The sequence below is a fragment of the Engraulis encrasicolus genome, chromosome 24 (assembly GCF_034702125.1).
Source record: "Engraulis encrasicolus isolate BLACKSEA-1 chromosome 24, IST_EnEncr_1.0, whole genome shotgun sequence".
Classification (NCBI taxonomy): domain Eukaryota; kingdom Metazoa; phylum Chordata; class Actinopteri; order Clupeiformes; family Engraulidae; genus Engraulis; species Engraulis encrasicolus.
The window spans coordinates 18,554,740-18,578,369 of NC_085880.1; the positions used below are offsets into that span (position 1 = coordinate 18,554,740).

Here is a 23,630-nt window from a genome sequence, read left to right on the forward strand (position 1 = left end):
CAGCTGACAGAGACCTGGTCCATGTGTACAAGTGCACTCTGCCCTACAAAGGTAAAGTACAGTAACTATCATAGATATTTTCTCAAAGTTGAGTTTATTCTCAAAATAGTCTTCATAACACCTCCTTTATCTTGTGACAAATTTGCGACAAATTTGCAGTAACTACAATGTCCAACCTAATACCAAGGCTCTGAAGGCATTTTTCATTGTTGGGAGCTACTGCATTTTACAGTACTGCCTGCACAAATTCAACAACCCTCATAATATGACAACAGTACTGATCTCAGTACTGACAGCAACAGGCAGCCACATCAAAACAAATTGATTTATAAAAAACAACAATAACAGCTGACCAAAGGACACGTCATCAGCTCCATCTCATCTCATCCCATCTCATTTGCGTAATGTTTACAGATTCACAGGGCAAGTGCTGACATGCATGTAACGCTGCATTCTGGGATACAAAGGGAACTGATGCTGGTGCTGGTAGTGGTGGGGTGTCAGTTGTCAGTCAAGGGGTCAGTAGTCACGGGCCCAGGAAGAGTGAGGCCCCAGAGTTGGTCCTCATTACATTGCACTGTATGTATTGAGAGGGGGGGGGCTTTCAGATAACTTTGTTTCTGGTCCAGCCAAAGCTGTCAGCCGCCATGGCACTGAGTTCCCTCAACTGTGAGACTCCCATCCTCCTATCCACTTGTGCTTGTGGCCTCACGTTTCGCTGATGCCCCGCCTCCATGGAGAAAACAATAAAGTTGCCTCGCTGCCAGCCGAGCTACAACAACTTTTGGGGGACTGTTCTTCATCCCTCATCCCGATTGCAAATGAGAAAATGACATTAGAATTGCGTTTTTGCATGATATTGAATTAATTTTCTGTCATCAGAGACGTCCTCATGAGGTCACAAGCCAGCAAGTCAGCAAACACCATCAGGAAAATGTTATTTTCCTCCCCTCACAGTTTGAATGTATTCATCCGTCAATACAAATGTGAATATATCTCCTGTAGTGCATGAAGTCTGAGAGAGAGAGAGAGAGAGAGAGAGAGAGAGAGAGAGAGAGAGAGAGAGAGAGAGAGAGAGAGAGAGAGAGAGAGAGAAAACAGAGAGAGCAGCAGCCATGCCCACCTCTCATAGTGTCTCCTCGTGCAGGTGGCTGCACTGGTGCTGCCAGGGTGACCCCCCAGCTCATCATACACATGCTTCCACTGCCTGTGAGCTGTGATCTAGAGAGAGAGAGAGAGAGAGAGAGAGAGAGAGAGAGAGGAAGAGCAAGAGAGATGGGAGAGAGGGGGGGGGGCAGAGAGAGGGGGGGTGGAGACAGTGAGAGAGATGGAGGGGAGATAACAATGACTGCATTAAATATACACATATTGCAATAACACAGCATACTTACAATGCAGCAACGTACAGTGGCACTGCTTTCTTGAGAGCCTATTGAGTATTTCTTCTCAGACTCTACACAAAATGTATTTACAGTTTGCTGCAGGACCACGGAATGCTTATGAATATGCGCAACACATTCCAGTTAGCACCACCCAGTGTGTGAGAACCATTGCAAACAGAGGCGGATCAAGCCATTTTGGGGCCCTTGGCGAAACATTAACATGAGGCCCTCAAAAAGTCCTTCTTGAAAGATGTCCACAAAATAAGGGCCTTAGAACTCTGTGTTTTGGTACTATTTTATTGTTTTGTCTTGTATATATTTTCGATTGCATATAAGATCAGGCCTAGTATTTTCATGTTTACCACGACTGGTGTGACAGTTGGGGGCCCCTATGGAGGGCTGATTTGGTCGGGGCCCTAGGCAATTGCCTAGGTTTGCCTAATGGAAAGTCCGCCTCTTCTCGCAAACCTCCCTCCTTGCACCTCTAAAAGGAAACGCTGTACTGACTGGGCTCTAATGGCTTGACTTAAGTAACAGCATGGCCTCCTTCCAAGCCAGGGGTGCGTTTCTCGAAAGCGTAGTTGTTAGCAGCTTGCAAGTTCGGTAGTTGCCAATGGGAAATTGCATTGCAAACAACAAAGTACACAGTAAATTCTGCAGTGCTCATTTAACATTTAGAGAGTTGATTTGACATAATTTGGACTTAAATGAACTATTTAAGTGTTGAATTAACACGGCAACATTCACTGTGTAGCTAACGTAGTTAGCAACTATTGTTTCCAGAAATGCACCCCAGGGCTGCTGTGAGGTTGCGGTTAGAGCCTGGGGCTGCACCGTGCAGGAAGACCTTGCTTACATATCAATTGCTGTGAAGTGGAACCCTTACAAGTACAAAAAAACCAGAGAAAATCTTTCATCTTTGAATTAAGAAAACACGTGTTACTTTAACTAATTCACATTGTATCCTAAATAGCCATCTGCATACATTAAGTCTTGGGTTAGATGTCAGGGACTGACTGAGACCATTGTTTTCATGAAGAATATTAATAGCCAGAAATGGACTTGTGAGGTTTTCTACCGACTGTGGAGATACACAGTATGCTTGCTGGCACATCGTTTTCGACCACTGAAGGGTTGTGCTTATTTCATCTTAACACTAAACCAACTGAGTACTCTGTATGTGACTTTGCACTGGATCACTGACTGAAATACACCACTAAATATGACAGAATTTTCTGCCAAGAAAACATTTTAGTCTGAATAACATTTATAGCGGTGCATCGTGCAAATCAGGGGGTGCGAGGCCCATTATTTTGTTTGAGCAGGAGTTACACAAATAAATCAACAATGTTGCTATACACAGTAATCAGTGGCATTCCTGATGTGATCAGCAAGCATCTCGTCTCTATGTATACGCATACATGATCACGTAGCAGCAGAACACTGAATTTGTATGCTAATGGTATTCTGTAATGAACTGCTGTATGCGATAATAGCATTTTGTGATGACTTTGTGAGAACTGGTGTGCTATGTTCCAGAGAGCAAACTGAACACTGTTAATTCTAAACTGACAGAGGAATTGGCACATTCTAAACTCCTCCTCTGTTGGCGTCTTCCTCTGCAACTCTTTAATGCAATAAGGGGTCAGTGAAGGGTCAGCAAAGTGCTCAAGTATACACATGCATGATATGAACACACACACACACACACACACACACACACACACACACACACACACACACACACACACACACACACACACACACACACACACACACACACACACACACACACACACACACACACACACACACACACACAATGTGGTGATTTGGGGTGTTTACCTTGTCGTAGCCTCCAAGCGTTTGAGCGGTCTGATACATGGTCCACAGGTTAACTGTTTGGAAGAAACGACAGCAGAATGTCAGATATTTAAATTCCAAAACAAACAGAAGTCAAATCAAAGTAGAGCCATACACACACACCAAACCTCATGACAGCAAACTGATGCAAATACAGAACGTGCTCAAATCAGACATACTACATAAGGTATGCACACACCCACCCATAACCATAATACAGAGATTGACACACACACACACACACACACACACACACACACACACACACACACACACACACACACACACACACACACACACACACACACACACACACACACACACACACACACACACACACACACACACACACACACACACACACATGCACACGAGTGGCCTGTTTATGAAAACATTCTCGTTCCTTTTTTTCTGAATGTGTCTGAACAACAATGTATGTAAATTCCCATTAGAGCCTAGCAGGCCATTGGCCATGTCTGTTTGATGAAACATCAGTGTTTTGCTTCATTTTTTCCCTCCGTGTCGTGTCCCAATTCACGGCGAAGAAAATGGCCTCTGGAGAACCAATCAAAATTCAATCAAGGCTCACACAAAGCCACCCATTCGTCAAAATGACATTTCACTGTCTCCATCCCTGATGATATTGATCTCCGCAGTGAACACACACTCCTGTCCTGGCTGCCTTTTGCGCTCTCTCTACAGGGAATGCCTGTTTATCATGCTGCCCTTACCGTATGTGTTCAACATGCTTTTAGAATGCTGTAATTTTCCGCTGCTGCTTTGTCTTTCTTCCTGCAGGCTCTCTGATTATGTTGATTTAAAGGGGCACTGTGTAATATCTTGTGGCCAGAGTAGCTATTGCAACTAGGCTGCTCATTGAAATTGAAATCTGAAATCTGCCCATTGTCGTCTACTGCCAAATTTGATCTTGTCATGAATATTTACTAAATATTGAACTAATATTTACGAGTATGACCAAAATACAGTAAGTTTTGCAGCTGAAATGTCTTTTTCTGGAAATCCAAAATGGCGGACAATGGAGAAGATCCCCCATTTCATGTATGAAAAGTGCAATTTTCCCAGTCATAATGAATACTTTAATGAATAAGAATTTAATGGTGGTGGTATGTATTTGTTAAAAAGTTAACATTTGTTAAAGGACATTAATTCTGGAAATTAACTACTAAAAATATTACACAGTGCACCTTTAACTATAATAAATACTATAGTCTCTCTGTCTCTCTTATTTTAATGCAATGTTTTGGGCAGCATGCCCTTCATCAGGGCTAGTCCAGTACAAATTTTGACACAAAATGTGTTTTTTCTTTGTTAAGCGTGTTGAGGACAATATCAAATCGAGTCATCAATTTCAGGTACAGTATGTTGACTCATTTACTATAAATGCTATTAATTGAATTATTCAGTTATTAGTGTAGAGTGGTCATACCGTATGTAGAGTGAAAATGTAAAAATGTGTTGTTTGGAATGTTCATACACATATGTAGTATGTACCCTCTGTATGTGTGAGCATACAGTACATTTTTATGTCTACATGTTCACTTCACACATATTTTATTTTTACTTATTATATGGTTGTGACGTCATCGGTCGAATGCTCCATTCATTTCAACGGGGCTCCCCAACGTTCGCACGTCTGTTATTTTTCGATAACGGACGGGTTGGTCTATAACAGACCGCTGTCAATGGCAACAAGACTTTTCACTGCTAAAGCGACTTTTCAACAAGACTCTAATCAGCTGCTGTGATAGACTACACCTGTTGTCCTGGCTACCTAGCTGTTGCCTAGCGGTGTTCCACAACGGCACTGTTTTGTTTTGCGCAGCAACAATCTTAACATTAAATAGGCCTAAAGAAATGTCCCCGCCATGTGTGAATCATTTAAGTATATCCATATAATAAGCGGGTTAACTTTCGGCGAGTCGGTCGCTTTGTGGAATAGCAGCACTTCAGAGAGAACAAGACCCCTCCGCTCCGCGTCGTGGTCTAAAGATTCTCTCTGTCGTGCTGCTATTCCACGGTAGCGACCTTCTCGCCGAACGTTAACCCTTACTTAAATGTTAAGTAACGTGATGTAATGCAATGTAATATAATGTAATGTAATGTAATGTAATTTAATTTAATTTATTTAAATGTAATGTAATTTAATGTCATGTGCTAGTGTGCGGCTCACTCTGCTTGAAGCCCAAGTAAGGTATCCTCTCGATGGGCGTTCTCCTCTTCTTCATGTACTGGTATAGGGCCACCAGGAACGCCTGTTCGTCTACCTTCTGTCCCCCTGTTTCCGGCTTCTCCTCCTCCCCCTCCTCCTTCTCCTCCGTGCCTTCTCTCTTTCTCCTCTCTTCCATCTTGTCCTCCACAGACAACCTCTTGTACACCCCTCCATTCTTGACTTTTGCCACGACGACCCTGCATGGCAGCCTCACCTACAGTACACAGGAGAAGTAGGGGAGTTAAAATGCAGTTCATAAATGAACACACACACACACACTCACACACACACACACACACACACACACACACACACACACACACACACACACACACACACACACACACACACACACACACACACACACACACACACACACACACACACACATCCTTTCTTTCATTCATAAGTGTAGTACAAGTGGTCTTCAAAATTCTACATTAGGGGCCAGCCCCCATCCTAGAAGCATTATTCACATTTGATTTGGATTCATTCATCTTTCATTTGTGATTATATAGGCCTATACAGAATTTCTATCATATTATCAGTGTTTCCCATACATTAAGGAAACTATGGCGCACCGCCATAGTTTACATTTGGCCGCCATAGTTTCGAAAATGTAAAAAAATAAAATAATATATATATATATATTTTTTTTTTTTTGAAAACGATTTCCGTTTTCTATTAAACGATTTGAAAAACGATTTCCTTCGCATTTTCCTCCTGGAGTAAATACATCCTATAGAGAAAACCATGAGTGCTTGAAAGACAGAGGGATCAAAAGCCTAGTCAAGTTGTTGTGGTTAACTCTGGTTTGGGAGCAATGGGGCACCTAAGTCTCCACCCCTTCCGGGCGGCTTGTGGGGCTGGCAACGCAAAAACTTTTGACTGGGCTTTAATGGACTGATCAAAGCTATTTTCCGACCCACCTCGCATTTCCCCGTCGATCACACATATGCTGTGCCTCAGAATTAATAACAACCAATGGTGTGCTTGTTGACTTCACTTGGCAAGCGATTTTTGAGTTGTGTGTGTGCAAAAATATGTAATTATTTGGACTACACAACAGACGTCGCATGTCCGACGTGCAGCCACTTAAGCCACGGTGCAGCGGTAGGGTTGGCTGTGCCTCGGTTCACGTCAGATATGCGAGGCGCACGTGTAGTCTCCAACACAGTTTTGCACAAAAGCTAAAATAACGTTTCTTGCGTGCCGAAAATGAGTGGTCTTACGACGCAAATCCAAACCTTTCAAATTCACTGTCATCATATATGAAATCCGGAGCACATGCCAAACGGGATGAGGATTTAGCTTGACTCGCTCCATTAACTCTCATTCAAAATTTTGAGAGCTCCAGCCCCATGGATCGGAAGTATAAGGGCGTGATTTAGGTGCCCCATAAAAAACCTTCAGAGAAGGGACAGTTGGGATGAGTTTACTGACACTCCCCAGGCTTTGTTTTACAGTTGTATGATAATGAGTTAGGCAACAGGCCTTCATTGACACAGCAGAGGAGACATCGGGCTGCATATAGAAATTAATGTGTAACAAATGTGTATAGACATAAATGTGTAATATGTTGTTCAGCCCTTTTACCCTTTTATGGGAGGAATTTTGAAAAACTGGCCCTGTGACCAGCACCCCTCATGTAGAATGTGTACGCCTATGTGTGTTGGGGAAAAGGTATAGCCTACTCTCTTAGATCATTTTTGTCTGTGCGTTAACAATTTCACAGTGCTCCTAAATTCTTATCTGTGCTCCTATTTCTTTTTTTTACGCGGCGTGAAACCCCCCCATTGCCCCGCATGAAATACCCCCCCAAACAAAAAAATCCACGCTTCCCCCATAGTTTCCAAAAATTCTGTGGGAAACACTGTATTATTTAATATAAAGTTCTTCTAAAAGAACTTTGCATTCAATTTTCATTGTCCTCCCTGCTGCTAGGTAACAGAGTGAATAAAAAAGCAACAAAAATTCTCCGGAGCCAACATGATGGGGCATAACCAGAGCTAAACCGTATTTAAGAGCATATGGCTGCTCTGTTGGCATGGGAACAGAACCTTTTTGGGGTTTTTTTGCTGCGTCATCTCCTCAGTGGGAGCAAATAAATGCTGAGCCACTGTCCTTACGTAACTTACTACTAGGGATGTAACCATGGGCAGTCATGGGTAAGCATGGGCAAGCGGTTAGGGCATCAGACTTGTATCCCAAAGGTTGCCGGTTCGACTCCCGACCCGCCAGGTTGGTGGCGGGAGTAATTAACCAGTGCTCTCCCCCATCCTCCTCCATGACTGAGGTACCCTGAGCATGGTACCGTCCCACCACACTGCTCCCTTGGGGCGCCATTGGGGGCTACCCCCTTGCACAGGAGAGGCATAAATGCAATGTGCAGTGTGTGCAGTGAACACTTGTGTGCTGTGTAGTGCTGTGTCGCAATGACAATGGTAGTTGGAGTTTCCCAATTGGGTTTCACGATTCGGTTTGTATCACGATTTTTGACCTACGGTTCCATACACCCCACGATTTTTGAAATCTATGAAAACTATGATAGTTTATAGGTAAAATAGGTTACAAGAGGCTATTAATAATATTACAAGTTTAAAAATAATATTGATAATGATTTGAAGCACTATCATGTGCTTACCATGTGGTATCCTGTGGTTGTTTTCTAGACTGAAAGGTAACAAAACTTTGAAAGGGTGTGTCACGATACTGCCTCCTTGTATCACGAAACAGTATCGTGACTCTGTGTATCGCAATTTCTCAGTTCGATACAATATCGTTACAGCCCTGTTTTCTACCACTATGCACACACTCATCTCATCCAACTCCCACGGGAAACAGAGAAATAGATGACTAAAACACCCAGATCAGGCCCTAAATCACACCCAGGCCAAATGTTGTCCAGATCCACAGAGGATCGCAGCCAGAAGTGTGATAGCCTACATTCCTCCCGGAGTTATGCTGTTCAGGCTGTTAGGAATGTGCAAAATGCAATTCCTTCACTGCATACCTCTTGGCTACATTTGTTTCATTCTTCAACTGAAATGATGTTGCACAGGCAAATAAAAATGCAGCCATCGGATGGTGCTAACACTTTTTAACACTTTCATCCATGTCGGTAAACATGAGAGTATTATGGTGTGGATGTAGGGGGAAAGCACCACCCCCAAAATTCTCTTGGAAATTATTTACAGTCACGCCACTATACCCTGAGTCATTTCGGATTTGAGTGTCTGAGAATAGACTTTTACAACAAACAGACAGACTTTACAACGGTCAGTGAAATTCAAATGCAGTACAGGAGGACTAAGGGACTGTTGGTTATTTATTTTCGGGGTCACCGGAAGAAAATAGGGGAGGGTCATGTCATTTTTTTCATTGCTGCAGGAAGGGTCATCAAAGTTTTTTAAGCCCGCTAGGGGAGGGTCATCTAAAATGTTTGGCCCATTTATTAGAAAAAGCATTCCCAAGTAGCCTACCTTGCTTGTATGCATTTCGATATAACATAGCTTCAGAAACGCCTTCCCCTTTCGCTAAGAAGCAGCAGCGTTGGTCAATCAACGTTTATCAAAAAATAAGGTAGGACTAGAATAAGGCTATTTACTGCTTCTCTGTAAGGGAGGGTCATGCATTTTTTGACGGTGTCGTGGGGAGGGTCATCAAAGTATTGATACTCACTAGGGGAGGGTCATGCAAAATTTGATCAATGGTGGACATCTTCCGACGACCCCAAAAATAAATAACGAACAGTCTCTAATGATTCTCAAAATGTGGTCTGTACACGGTGGTCCAGAGATGACATATCAAGTGGGGTATACGGGCAGTTGTGTTTTCATGTTTCTTAGCAATGTGATGGACAATGTTTATAAATGATTATAATGTGTATTATCGGTATCTTCAGAGTCATTCCCTAATTACAGACGCCAATTAATTAATTAGTTAATTCATTTTGCAGACATCCATCAGACGCCCCTTCATTGATTGACTGATTGATTAATTCATTCATTCTTCTTCTACCAGTCAAACTGAATTTTCACCAGCATTGGGACCGGTTGGCAGGTGTAAATTTAGAGCCCTTTCAGGTTCTAAGAAATATGTAGTGTACCTTGGCTGGGAGTCTGGTTTCCGGGCCGGTCCTGGCCGGGTGCCGGGCCTGTGTCTCGCTCCGCAAGGCCTGGTTTGGGTTCTGGTTCTGGTTCTGGTTCTGGTTGCAGTCCTGGTTCTCCCGGCGCTGAGACAGCTTCCTCTTCCTGGGCCGGCCTTTCAGGTTGGGGGCTACAGAGGTACCAGAGGCACAGACAGGGAAGAGAGGAAGAGGAAAAGCACACAGACGGGAGATAAGTTTATTTAAGATGACATAAATACTGTAACTGATAGTGTATCAGCCAGGTTGAGGGGATTGGGGGGGGGGTACAAACTGTTTGTAGGACATGGAAGGTATTAGAGAAAGAGAATGGAGGAGTACTGGAGAATATGAGAGAGAGAGAGAGAGAGAGAGAGAGAGAGAGAGAGAGAGAGAGAGAGAGAGAGAGAGAGAGAGAGAGAGAGAGAGAGAGAGAGAGACAGAGACAGAGACAGAGAGACAGACAGACATAAAGAGTTGGGTATGATAGAGGTGGAAGAGAGCAGGCAAGATTCAGCACAAAGACACAAGTTAAACAAGGCATACCAAAGATGACATCATACATTATGTAACTGATAGCATATCCAACAACTCCAAAGTCTATAAAGTGGAGTTCAGTAGATCAGTGAACCCGATACAGTCTTACATGACTTCATTTACGCAGAAACACCACCTCCCTTACATACTGTACATGTACTACTGTCACACACGCACGCATGCACGTACGCACGCAAGCACACACACACACTGTTCAGCCTCCTGCCCTCTGGAAAGAGGTACAGGCGCCTCCGTTCCCGCACCACCCGGCTGGCGAGCAGCACAATGCACCAAGCGATCAAGATGCTGAACACTCAACCCACTCTCCCTCCACTGTCAGCCTCTAGCCAGCAAGGCCACTGACAACCCCCCCCCCCCACTGTCAGCCTCTAGCCAGCAAGGCCACTGACAACCCCCCCCCCCCCCATCCCCATCCCAACATTCCACCTGCACTACTATACTTGTGACTGAACTTTCAACCTGCACTAACTCAAAACATGCACACACACACACACACACACACACACACACACACAACACACACACACACACACACACACACACACACACACACACACACACGCACACTGCACTTTCTGCACTAAACCCAACATACACACACTGACACACACACACACACACACACACACACACACACACACACACACACACACACAGACACACGAACACACACACAAGACGCACACCGCACCTTCTACCTGCACTAAACACATACACACACACACACACACACACACACACACACACACACACACACACACACACACACACACACACACACACACACACACACACACACACACACACACACACACACTGCTGCTGGTGTACTTGACAGACCTTTTTTATATTTATTTTCTTCAAAATGCTGCTACTATTACCATATCAGAACGCTATAAAGGACTTTTTTTAGGAAAAGCACAAAAACACAACAAATACCTCTTAATGTATGTCCTCTACAAGTCTTCTGTTGTCCAGTCTTGCACTTTAAATGTCTGTATGAGCACTGTCTATGTCCATACTGTCTTAAGTCCATGTATAAGTACTGTCTATGTCTATACTGTCTATGTCCTTACCTTAATTCGTCTATGTCTGTATGGGAAAGCAAGAAATGTAATTTCAAATTCTTTGTATGACCAGTGCATGTAAAGAAATTGACAATAAAACCTACTTGACTTGACACACAGAGACAGATAGGTACAGCCCCTGTACCGCACAGTGCAGTGCAGTATATATGCCCTTATCTGCAGAAAACCAGGTCACTATGGTGTCATAAAACAGGCGACAATGATAGGCTCTCAAGAGCTTACTGTAGCTCATCATCTCCTTGCTGCCCTCATTCTCCCAACTCATACACAAGACACGCGTTATCACCACCCATCCTGTTACAAAGAACCCACTACACAGTAAGGGTCGACCGATATATCGGCCGGCCGATATATCGGGCCGATATTAGCGTTGTTCAGGTGTATCGGCATCGGCCGATACACATGGCCGATACGGCCGATACGCACCCAGCGTCATTTACAAGAGTCTTTCATGCAGATTATGCACAATTTTGTTTATTTATTATTATTATTTTTTTTACACAACTAAAGACTATTAAGAGTCTGTCATGCACATTTTTGTTTATTTATTGTTATTACTATTATTTTACATTTTTTTGTTACTTGTTCTTAACGTCAGTTCAGTCACTTGAAATATTTATTATTTTATGTTATTCAGGTTTTATAAAAGCACCAAGACACTTTATTTTTGTATTACTTGGTTGTTCATTGTTCATTGTTTTTTACTTAAAGTTCTACCTCAATTTGATTATGTTAAATAAATGGCTATTTATTTTTAACTTGAGACCTGGAATATTTGTCATTTTTTAAACTTTTTTTTTAACCCATATCGGTATCGGAAATCGGGTATCGGAAATCGGGTATCGGCCATGGGCCATGGGGAAAAAATCGGTATCGCTTCGGCCATCAAAAAACCCGTATCGGTCGACCCCTACTACACAGAGAACCCATTTAGATTACGGATAAGAGGGGAACACAAGACACATAAGACAGAAGGACCAGCAGGTTATTCAGCAACAAAGAAAAGATCAAGTCACAGCTTGTGTGTTGAGATTGCTCTGTTCACATGTCCAAAATCTCTACTGGGCTTCCAAGAACCATCAGGTTTTAGTGATTTGATTTGTAGTGTTTTATTTTGCTTGATGTTTTAATCTAATTCTATTATGAGTGGGAATTACGACAACCATTCAAATGTCCAACCCACCCCCTCCCGCCCCACACACACACACACCTGTATGAAGCATGAACTCATTACTGCAACTGCTAACCATATTAAATGAACAAATTACATAACAATTCTTCATGTTACCTAAAATAGTTACTAATACAACAAAACATTTGTTTTTACAGGGTGCTACAGTGAGTGCCAAGTTGTTTTCTTTGTCAAAAGATTTCTTTTCTTTTCATTGTCTAACAGTAAGACAGCCCAGAGATCTGTAGACTAAACTATGGTCAACATTGTTTAAGGCATTGCACAACTGTTGCTAGTTTGACAGTTTTGAGGCAAAGCAGATGTCTGCAATGGCACACAGTCACATACAGTACATACATAAGGCAGAGAGAGAGAGAAGAGAGAGAGAGAGAGAGACAGAGACAGAGAGACAGATACAGAGAGAGAGAGAGAGAGAGAGAGAGAGAGAGAGAGAGAGAGAGAGAGAGACAGAGAGAGACAGAGAGCAAGAGATGTTGCAACTTGCTGGTGTTTTTGCCATTGCAGTTCCTCCTTCCCTTCAGTGATAATTAAGTTCTTTTCAAGGTTACATGGTGCCCAAAGTAGGCACACATTTGCCAGCTCAAATTTCCAGCGAGAGAGAGAGAGAGAGAGAGAGAGAGAGAGAGAGAGAGAGAGAGAGAGAGAGAGAGAGAGAGAGAGAGAGAGAGAGAGAGAGAGAGTAAAGCAGGTCAAATAGTGGCAGATCCACCGCCAGATAATCACTTCACATCACCCTGGTGACAATAGAATATAATAGCAGACATCATTAATAAATTAATACATTAACACGGGTGTGTCGTTATGTGAAATGTCAACCCTAACGAGCAGCTCTGGGAACACCACAAACCAATGTCATAGATGAAAATAAAAAACATGCTATAATATTTTATCGCCTTGTATTTTTGTAACGAATAGTGTGGAATGACATCTGACACTCATCTGACACCCATATGTATACAGAATAGTATGAGAACAATGAACAAAAACACAGTTAAGCGTCACTGAAACATTATTTGAGAAAATCTGCCAGATTCTGTCAATTTGCACCGCTGATACAAAACAAAAAATCTGATTTCAGGAGAAAAAATAATAACACTAGCTTAATGTCAATATGGCCTCTAGGCAGTGCAAGACCTTTCAAGGAGCCAGCTTCTGAGACCGTGTTTGTGATCTTTTCTCTAAAAAACTAATTTATTTCGCTGAAGGGGCTGAGATTTACTGTGGCCCGTTCGCCTCCCATCCCCAGCGATTCCATTCAAATAGAAACGGCACAGTCTGCACACAGAGACGATCTTCAGTGCCTTATAACAATTATTAACCTGGGATATCCTGTTCTTTTGGTTGAGCTCTTTATTAGAAAACCAATAGAAGAAGAAGAGAAGAAATGAAGGGCGGATGATGGAGGAAAATAAAAGTAGGACAGGAGGAGTCTCATAGGTAGCAGGCAGTGGAGTGGAAACATTAGCCTTGGGATGTTTAGAAAAGGTATGCTCTGAAAACAACCCACCCTACTCCATCACCACCCACTTATTAAAAACCAAACAGCCATACAGTACGTGCGTACCAACGGGGCCCCTGCATCCAAGGAGCTATCAACAGGGGGATGGAAAGGACACATTTATATTTAATGATACATGTGCACGTAAACTGTTTTGTTCGCAACCATCATGAAAGGAGTGCCTGTGGGCTATTTCAAAGACTTAAAAGAGCAAAGTGGTTGGCCTGACTGCATTATATATGGAAACTATAGCTTAGAGTTATGAGATTTTAAAACACAGTAATCCCTCACTATAGTTAGTACATTACACTACTCTTGTAGTGTAGTCCCACAACATTGCAGATTTATTTAAAATGAACGCTGTTCCACTATACAGGTATACATAAAGAAAGAGTCAGAGTGATATACTTGGTTTATGCGCAGCATTCTGAAATTCCACTTCTGAAATAGAAGAGGATCACTGGAATATGTATATCAAACTTGATGAAAACTGTCTTGGGCTTTAACAGCATCAGTAAAACAATGACCTGCATTTGTATACCAGAACCGATATTTATTGCTAAAACAAGTATAACTGTGATTCTAACTGAAATACCGTAGTGTAGTCCTAGTAGTGTAGACATCCTTACAATAAACCAAACATAGGGGTAACATTTGTTTTACAATCCTAAAGTGATGGTCAAAAAAATCAATGGTTTTCTGTTGCTCTATTTGATTTAGAGACAAAATGTATAATATGTAGAAAAAAAAATGTATGACCATAAATATTAAATTATAAGATTAATATTAGATTAGACAAGAAAAATGCATTACATCTGGACAATGTGGTCTACAAGGTATGTGTGCAATATACTTGCTTATAGTACTTATAAATCAATATGGGTGACTGAATGGGATTGTGTGTATGTGTGTGTGTGTGTGTGTGCGTGCGTGTGTGCGTGCGTGCGTGCGTGTGTGTGTGCGTGCGTGCATGCGCATGTCCGTGCGCATGTCCGTGCGTACCCATGTCTGCACGCATAAAAGCCAAGCCAGCAAACACAGACGGTCTCTGTGTAGGAGACTGCCCAAGGTGTGGAGGGGAACTGTGAACGGCTGGTATTACTGTTGGTGTGACAGCGGAAAGAAAAACAGCAGTTACGCTGCACAGCTGACCCCCTGTCATACAGCCCTGTCCAGCAGGCCACAGACACTCACCAGCACCACTGTTGCCAGATGGAAAATGCTCCATTATCGTACCAAAACCTCAAAATGATCGTCTTTTGGGGCTTTTTGGGAGGAAATTATCGTACAAGACCCAAATTGTTGTTTCGAGGCATCTAAAATGGACAAAATTATGGTACAAATACGATAATTATCGTACATCTGGCAACACTCCACAGCACACACAGAGGAGTTTGTAGAAAACCAATATGCTCACTTAAAGCAGTAATTGTCCACCAATGACCTTAGTTTCTCTGTCTCTGTCAGTCTGTCTGTCCCTCTGACCAGGTGAATACACCGGTGGCGACAATATCAAGTGACAGATAATCGCTGGACTGTGTAGCAAGAGCTATGCGAGCAATAGAAGCGACAGAGTATGTCCGTCAAAAGCAGAATGCAAGCATTCCAACATTCCCATTGGCTGTGGCGGCGGTCGCCGAACCGCATCACAGCTCATTTGCATAATGTTCACTCAAGTCCAACTACAAACTGTGGCCCAAGTCGCTCGAATCGTTTTTGTCTCTTCTCTCGCCCACGACTCAATACGAGGTCAATTACTTCCGTCGCTGGAATCGCTCATGTCGCACTTGGTCTACTCATGCCTTAATAGTGTGCTTCCAGCATAGTTCTACCCCGAAAACAGAGAAAGGCGGTAAATACTGTACATAGATGCAACACCTGAAAACACACACAAATGGACATATTCTCTCTCTCTCTCTCTCTCTCTCTCTCTCTCTCTCTCTCTCTAGGTGGAATTGGCTGTTATCTGAGCTGTCCTACAGAGGTAGAGTTCTGGTCACGAATAACCTGGCCGCCTCCATGCTCTGGCATAGGTTCAGTGTCCTTGATCCACCTGAGAGTTTGGTGAGGGAGCTCCAACGCAGGATGAACAATTTCTTCTGGTCTGGCCAGCACTGGGTCCCAGCACCAGTGTTGTATCTGCCACTAGGAGAGGGGGGGCAGGGCTTGGTGGACATTCAAAACCGTGTGCGTGGTTTCAGGCTGCATGCGGCGCAGAGACTGCTCTACGAGAAGGCTTTGGTGTGGGGGCCAGTTGCTCTCTCGCTCTTGAGGGAGTCTACACCGATGGGCTATGACCGGCAGTTGTTCCTGCTCAGTGGGCATGAGGAGTGCTGCGGTGGGCTTCCTCCAGTCTACCGCACAATGATGAAAGCGTGGATGTCGACATTCAAGGTGCAGAGGACTAATTGTGCTGTGAAGGACTGGGTTTTGGGGGAGCCTTTGTTCTTTAACCCTTGGTTGAGGAGCAGGTTCTTCGCATCCGCCAGTGTCCGAAGCACTTTTGCTGCTGCTGGATGTACGGTTCTAGCTCACTTGAGAGATGGGGGTGAGTGGAAAACGGCCAATCAGCTACAGAGGATGACTGGACTGCATTCGCTGAGGGTCCTAGAGGGGATCCTGGCAGAGGTCCAGAGAGCGCTGCCGGGTGCCTGGAGGCAGGTGCTACAGACTTGCGGGCTGGGTCCAGACTGGAGGATCACATACAGCTTCCCTATGTTGGAGGTGTCTGCTGCATTGATGGAGTCTCCACAAGACCAGGGGGAGGGTCTTGTGTGTTTGGAGATGCATGGACAGAGAGACTTTGTAAGCCTCAGTAAGAAGGAGTTGTACTCGCTGTGCGTTAAGGTGGGCCATCAGAGGGTGCTGGAGCGTGTTGGGGCATGGAGGTGGTCAGAAGTGTTTGGGCCGGGGTTCCCCTCTAGGGGTTGCTGGAGGTCCCTGTACAAGCCTCCCATTGAGAAGCGTACTGCTGATCTGCAGTGGAGACTTGTTCATGGGGCGATCGCTACAAACAGACACGTGGCATACCTGGACCCAGCAGTGGGGAGGGGTTGTCTATTCTGTGGGGAGGAAGAGTCTTTAACTCATTTGTTTTTGCATTGTAAAAGGTTGGAGGGTCTTTTTCACTGGTTCAGGGAGGCTTTGGGAGGGTTTGGGGAGGGTTTCTCAGAGTCCCTTTTTATTAGTGGCCCTAAATACAGTGTCAAATTCAAGAGGGAGGTTTGTCTGGTTAATTTCCTACTAGGGGTGGCAAAGTTGGCTATTTGGCTGACCCGCAAAAAGAAAATGCTGAATCTTGACTCGGTAGACCCCTTGGAGAGTTTTCTGGGACTGGTCAAAAGTCGTATTAAGGTGGAGTTCATGTACTACTATTTGGTCAATGATGTGGGGACTTTTTCAAGCATTTGGTGTGTGTGGGGTTTGTTGTGTCGGGTTGGGGAGAGTGGGGAGCTGGTTATGAGGATATAAGGGGGTTGTAATGGATGTACTGTGAGAATGTACTATGAGTAAGCGGTGTTAAAATAAAGGCATTTTTAAATCTCTCTCTCTCTCTCTCTCTCTCTCTCTCTCTCTCTCTCTCTCTCTCTCTCTCTCTCTCTCTCTCTCTCTCTCTCTCTCTGTGTCTCTCTCTCTCTCCCTCTCTCTCTGTGTGCCAGGCTTGACAAAGAGGTGCTGAGTTATATAAAGCATGCGGATGACAAATCAGTCTTGTGTTGCCGTCTCCTGAGCCAGGCTGGCGGGCGGTTAACACAGAGAAACCAAAACACTGACTGACACACTACTGTAGCTAGAGAGGAGCCAGCCAGGCCAATATGGAACCAGCCTGCCAGGCTCAAGCTGTGCATCATGACATCACACACACCACTAAGCACTGTTTAGTGTGGATCAAACCAACCACAACAAAAGCCCAAAACAAGTTTGCGTTGATGACACACATACTGTACAGTGTACAGACAAACACACACTCATTTGCACGTTTGTAGAAGCAATCAATCACACGCGCGCGCATACACACACACACACACACACACACACACAGACACACACGCACACGCACAATCGCGCGCACACACACACACACACACACACACACACACACACACACACACACACACACACACACACACACACACACACACACACACACACACACACACACACACACACACACACAATACAATGTCATTAAGGTGAAGGAGACACACACCAAAACACAGCACCCTGACACACAGGTGCAGAAAAACGCACGCACGCACACACACACTCACACACACACGTCTTTGAGGAGGCTGCGTTTGGATCGCTTCCGAGGATGGGCCCAGCTGCTGTTTCCTGAATTCAAAGGTTACCACAGCAGGGCTGTCTAAACTGAATTATGGCTGGCGGGCTCACAACCCAACCACTCACACCACTTGTCCTGACAACAAACAAATTACTGCAGCAAAATATTTTTATTTTTAGCATTTATCTATGTCTTTTACACTTGGCCTATTTGATATTCCAGTTGACTGGGTTACATACGTATTAATGAAAGGAATGTCAGGTTAAGTCAGTGTTTCTGAAACTTTTTCAGCAGAATTGCTTTGGCCATATTTTGTCCATTAATATCGCTACATTTTCCATTAATTTGTCCGTGCTAATATTGCTAGAAATCCACAGGACGGCAAATACAAGCGGATTCCAAAAAAGTTGGGACACTTTGTATTTTGTGAATAAAATCAAAATGCTGGCATTTTCAAAACATCTAATATGTTAATAATGTAGAGCATTATGTACAGACAACATATCAGTTGTTAAAGTCGAGCAGAATTATTGTTTTGAGGTAATTATGTGATCATTTAAAATTTGACCCATGCAACAAATCTCAAAAAAGTTGGGACAGAGCCAAAACATGTTGTAATAGTTGGATAATTCTAAAAATAACACAAGGAAGAATATTTGAAATGTAACTATATTGACTGCCAACATTAATGCACAACTAAAATACCATCACAGAAAGGCTGTGGCACTCAGCAGCGAAGATTTTGAGGGACTAATTACTTATCTATTACACAGAAAGACTGAATTATCAAAATTGCAGGCATATAAGGCCTATTTCCGTAATATAGAGTTCTGTGTAATCATTGCATGAGTTATGAGATCATGACATACTCGTGGTCAATAAGCAAACTATGAAACTCCAACAATGACAGCTCTTGAAAAAACTGACCATAAACACAACACTTGATTAATGCACATGATGCACACATTAAACAGTGTTGCATGCGGAAAAGCTCATTCTATGAACCTAGGAGACATGTGGAACTGTCCCCTGATTACAGGATGGAAAATATTTAATCCTTTTTGAAAATGATGGAGTCATGCACCCTCCAGGTTATATAGAAAATGAATACTTCAGCTTGATTTAGTGGTCAGTCTGAAAGACAGCATATACGATGGTAAGGGGGTGCAGAGGTGACTTGGTTAGGGTCTTCTTACTCATGTAGAGCATTAAAATGAATGTTGAATGATACATACAGACTTTAAACAGCAAACATGGCTACCAAGGCATTATATTTTGGAGCACCGCCTTTAGATATTGTCCCCTAATGGTGGCAAATTTAAATCTCTACTATGTTCCAATAGTGTGGTTCCATCATAAGAGTAAACGGGTCACAAAATTGTTTTCTTGCAGTCAGGATATGCCCATATTAAGCATAACAAAAAGGTAAACAAGTTGAAGAACACACGTATCAGTTGAGCTGCTGAAATCATGTCTCGCACATCAAAATATCTAATTTTTGAATAAAATGATGCCATCAGTCAAAGTATTTAACTGTTCAGTCTCATCCCTTGTGTTGTGTTTAGTCTTATCTAATATAAAATGCATTTTATTGGCCCTGTCCCAACTTTTTTGGGATTTGTTGCAAGGGTGAAATTTTAAATGATCACATAATTCCTCAAAACAATAATTCTGCTTCACTTTAACAACTGATTTGTTGTCTGTAAATACTGTTCTACCTTGTTAACATATTGAATGTTTTAAAAATGCCAGCGTTTTGATTTTATTCACAAAATACAAAGTGTCCCAACTTTTTTGGAATCCGCTTTGTACATATATTAGCCATACAAGTGAATGCTGTTGCTAACCAAATTATGGAATTAAGTTAGCTTTGGACTTTCCATTTTTATTCAATGCCCCTTTTGTCCATGACATCCAGGGCAGTACCTCCGCGACCCCCCCCCCCTGGGGTCCTGACCCCCAGTTTGGGAACCACTGGCAGGATAGTCTCCTATTACATGCCCTTGTCTCTTTAGAAGACTCAGCTGCATTTCATTAGGAGGTGGAATGTTGTTACACACACACACACACACACACACACACACACACACACACACACACACACACACACACACACACACACACACACACACACACACACACACACACACACACACACACACACACACACACACAAAAATGGAAATGGAAGAATTTCATACACACACGCACACACTCCCAAAAAAACCCTTCTGACACTGTCATGTGACACACACACACACACACACACACACACACACACACACACACACACACACACACACACACACACACACACACACACACACACACACACACACACACACACACACACACACACAGGGGGTACAAAAAAATTCCGCTCATGTCTCTGGAAATCTGATTTGCCGGTCGCAATTACGGAGAACTCACCTCACTTCCGCGCTATCGCACATCTGGAACAGGCGTGATTAAGGGGGGCCCGTGGAGGCACGACAGATGACACACGCTACAGCACCGGTGCTCATATACTAGTGCAGTGCCAATTCAACACATTTTAAAGATATACTGCGCAAGATTTGTTGTTGTTTATCTCCAGAATTCATGCTGCCCATTCACTAATGTTACCTTTTTCATGAATACTTACCACCACCATCAAATTCTAAGCATTCATTATGACTGGAAAAATTGCACTTTTCATACATGAAAAGGTGGATCTTCTCCATGGTCCGCCATTTTGAATTTCCAGAAATAGAAATTTTTAGCTGCAAAAATCACTGTACTTGGGCCATACTAGAAAATATTAGTTTATTACTTAGTAAACTTTCACAAAAAGATCAAATTTGGCAATAGGCCACCCAGTTTCAATGAGTAGCATAGTTGCAGAACCTTTTTTGACCATTTTCTGCACAGTGTATCTTTAAAGTGCAACACACATCATCCCTCAGCTTGCAGGTGCATCACAGTGGGACAAACATTACTGTAGTGTAAAGGAGAGGCTGGAGCACACTGCAGCTCAGTTTTCAAGGTTTTATTATGTAGTACAAACACCTGACTTGGGTGTTTGCACATAATAGAGTCTTAAAAACTAAGCTGCAATGTGCTCCAGCCTCTCCTTTCCATCAACATATTTTATTTTTTTAGTGCTTTTATCCCTTCATTTGATAGGACAGTGTGAGATGATGACAGGAAGCGAGTGGTAAAGATATATGAGGGAGGATCGGGAAACGATCCCTCTTAGTACACCCCTCCCTCTGTTATTCTTCTGCTAATCTGGTGCTTTAATTGATTTGCTGTGATGGAGAGATGTCGTCCAGCTCTGGAGGCCTAGTGTGCTTATATACTGCTTATATCATCCCAGAAATGGAAGAACAAGCAAGCCGCCTTTTGGCTCTGGCAGACTTTGCTCTCTATACAAGGACTGTCAGCTATTTATCAACATCCTCCATCACAGAGAGACGGCACAAAATATAAAAAGGGATCCCAAGAGAGAGAGGCTCTGTCACCATGGTAACACAGCACTGCCCTCCATCTAAGCCCTGTGTGTAGCGTAAATAGCATTTCACTTAACTGCCTCCGCCTGATACTGTCAAAGCATTATAAACAGCGCACTTCATATCGCACACTATTGCTACTGGCAAATGTGCAATAGCCCGTTTGAGGCCTACACATTATTGATGCGATATTGACTGGGGGCTTACAATATAATGGTGATATTGGCTGGGACTGAGAATATACAGACCATATATACAGTCAATTCTGTGAGGATAGCATCAGACAAATTAGTGATAAGTAATTCTGCAAAATAAAGACATTTCTCATCTTCACTACACGATCCATTCATAATCCATGCATTGTGTTCTCCTTCCAATAATCACACACACAGACAAAGAAAAACAAGTGAGCGCAAACACAGTGAAATGAATACCTGGGTAGTGTTGAGTCAGTAGCGGACCGGCGATCTATAAATACAATGACTAATGATAGTGTGGTATTTGAGCCGTGCCTGACTAAACCATTACGGCCGGAGCAACACAGCGGCACAGTGGAGCGCTGCAGCAGGGGGCCCAGTGGGGGACGCAAATCCTGACATTTTACTGGATGATTTATTACCATGGAAATAATAACGCAAATTAACCTCCCCCATTGTCATTCTGCAGCCATTTTATTTTATATACAGTACCACTGCTCTTCCCATAAAATATATTCCCCCTCTCTCCCGCGTCCACAGAATAGGCTAATAACAAACAGCCATTTTTCATTCATGGCACGGTCTTACCTTATCAAATATGCATGCATGTGGCAATAAAATATCATCGTATCCTTGTAAAAGCCTAATGAGGTTACATGTTATGTTTTGCGTATTCAAAAGAAGGAACATTTACGGGATAGGATGCGGAACACACTAGAACGAATAAAAATGTATTTATTATACTTGCCGCTCCTAGCAAACCTCACACACAATGGCATGGCACTTAACATGGAAATAATGATGGAAATCATGACATTTCCGTTTCATGTCGGTGTTCTCACACGGCTGAATGGAAATGATTGGAATCATTATACAAAGTGATTGAGGTCAGGGGCGTTACGTAATAGCTGTCACAGCACAGGCAGAGCTAGAGCTTAGCGGAGCGGAGGAGATAATAAACAAGTCGGCCCATTGGGAACAACCCAGTGTTTATTTTTCCAGTATCCACTTTTTGTTCTCTTTGTGTCTTTTAATGGAAACACTTAGTCTGCTTTTGTGTCCTGAACCAAGTGCTGTTATTTTCAGATGGTACATGCATTAATAATGTCAAAAAGTTTCAGCTATGGGAAATAGTTCTTAACATTTACAGCATACTGTACCAAAGCATTTTTTTTTGGCACCGTTCCATGTCAATGCCCCATATAACAAACAATATAGGTTGTAACAGTAACAGTATAGGTTGGTGAAGACTAATGATTACTTTTCTTCTCTATGTTTTTAATAACTGCAGATTTTTATTGAACAACAGACAATTATAGAACAACAGAACATAACTGGGCAGTAAGAATTAATCAACTTGGCTTCATTTGGCTCCACCAAAATTTGTTGGAAACGAATACCTCAATGACAATGCTTAGCATGGACAGAAAAAAAAGATACAACAGACAAATGAGAGAGAGAGAGAGAGAGAGAGAGAGAGAGAGAGAGAGAGAGAGAGAGAGAGAGAGAGAGAGAGAGAAAGAGAGAATGAGCGAGGACAAAGAGAAAAAGAGAGATAAAGAGCTAGTTGCAGAAAGAATGTGGTATAAAAGTCCAGATAAGAGTCCAGTATTGCAGGGTATTTCCCGCTACTTTTGCCAGAATTAGATGATCAAATAAAAGATGTGACCGGGGGCTGTGTTGCAACAGCACACTCACATGATCCTGACACCTGCTAACA

General features: G+C 43.0%; 1 protein-coding gene across 1 annotated transcript in view; it reads right to left on the reverse strand.

The window, feature by feature from the left end:
* LOC134441478 (AT-rich interactive domain-containing protein 5B-like) overlaps positions 1-23,630 on the reverse strand; it is a 77,594-nt gene that overhangs the window by 13,290 nt on the left and 40,674 nt on the right. The window contains exons 5-8 of the mRNA XM_063191810.1: positions 9,584-9,753; positions 5,437-5,689; positions 3,228-3,280; positions 1,124-1,221 (exon numbers count right to left, since the gene is read on the reverse strand). Coding sequence (XP_063047880.1) covers positions 1,124-1,221; positions 3,228-3,280; positions 5,437-5,689; positions 9,584-9,753 — 574 coding nt within the window. The remainder of the gene's footprint in view (positions 1-1,123; positions 1,222-3,227; positions 3,281-5,436; positions 5,690-9,583; positions 9,754-23,630) is intronic.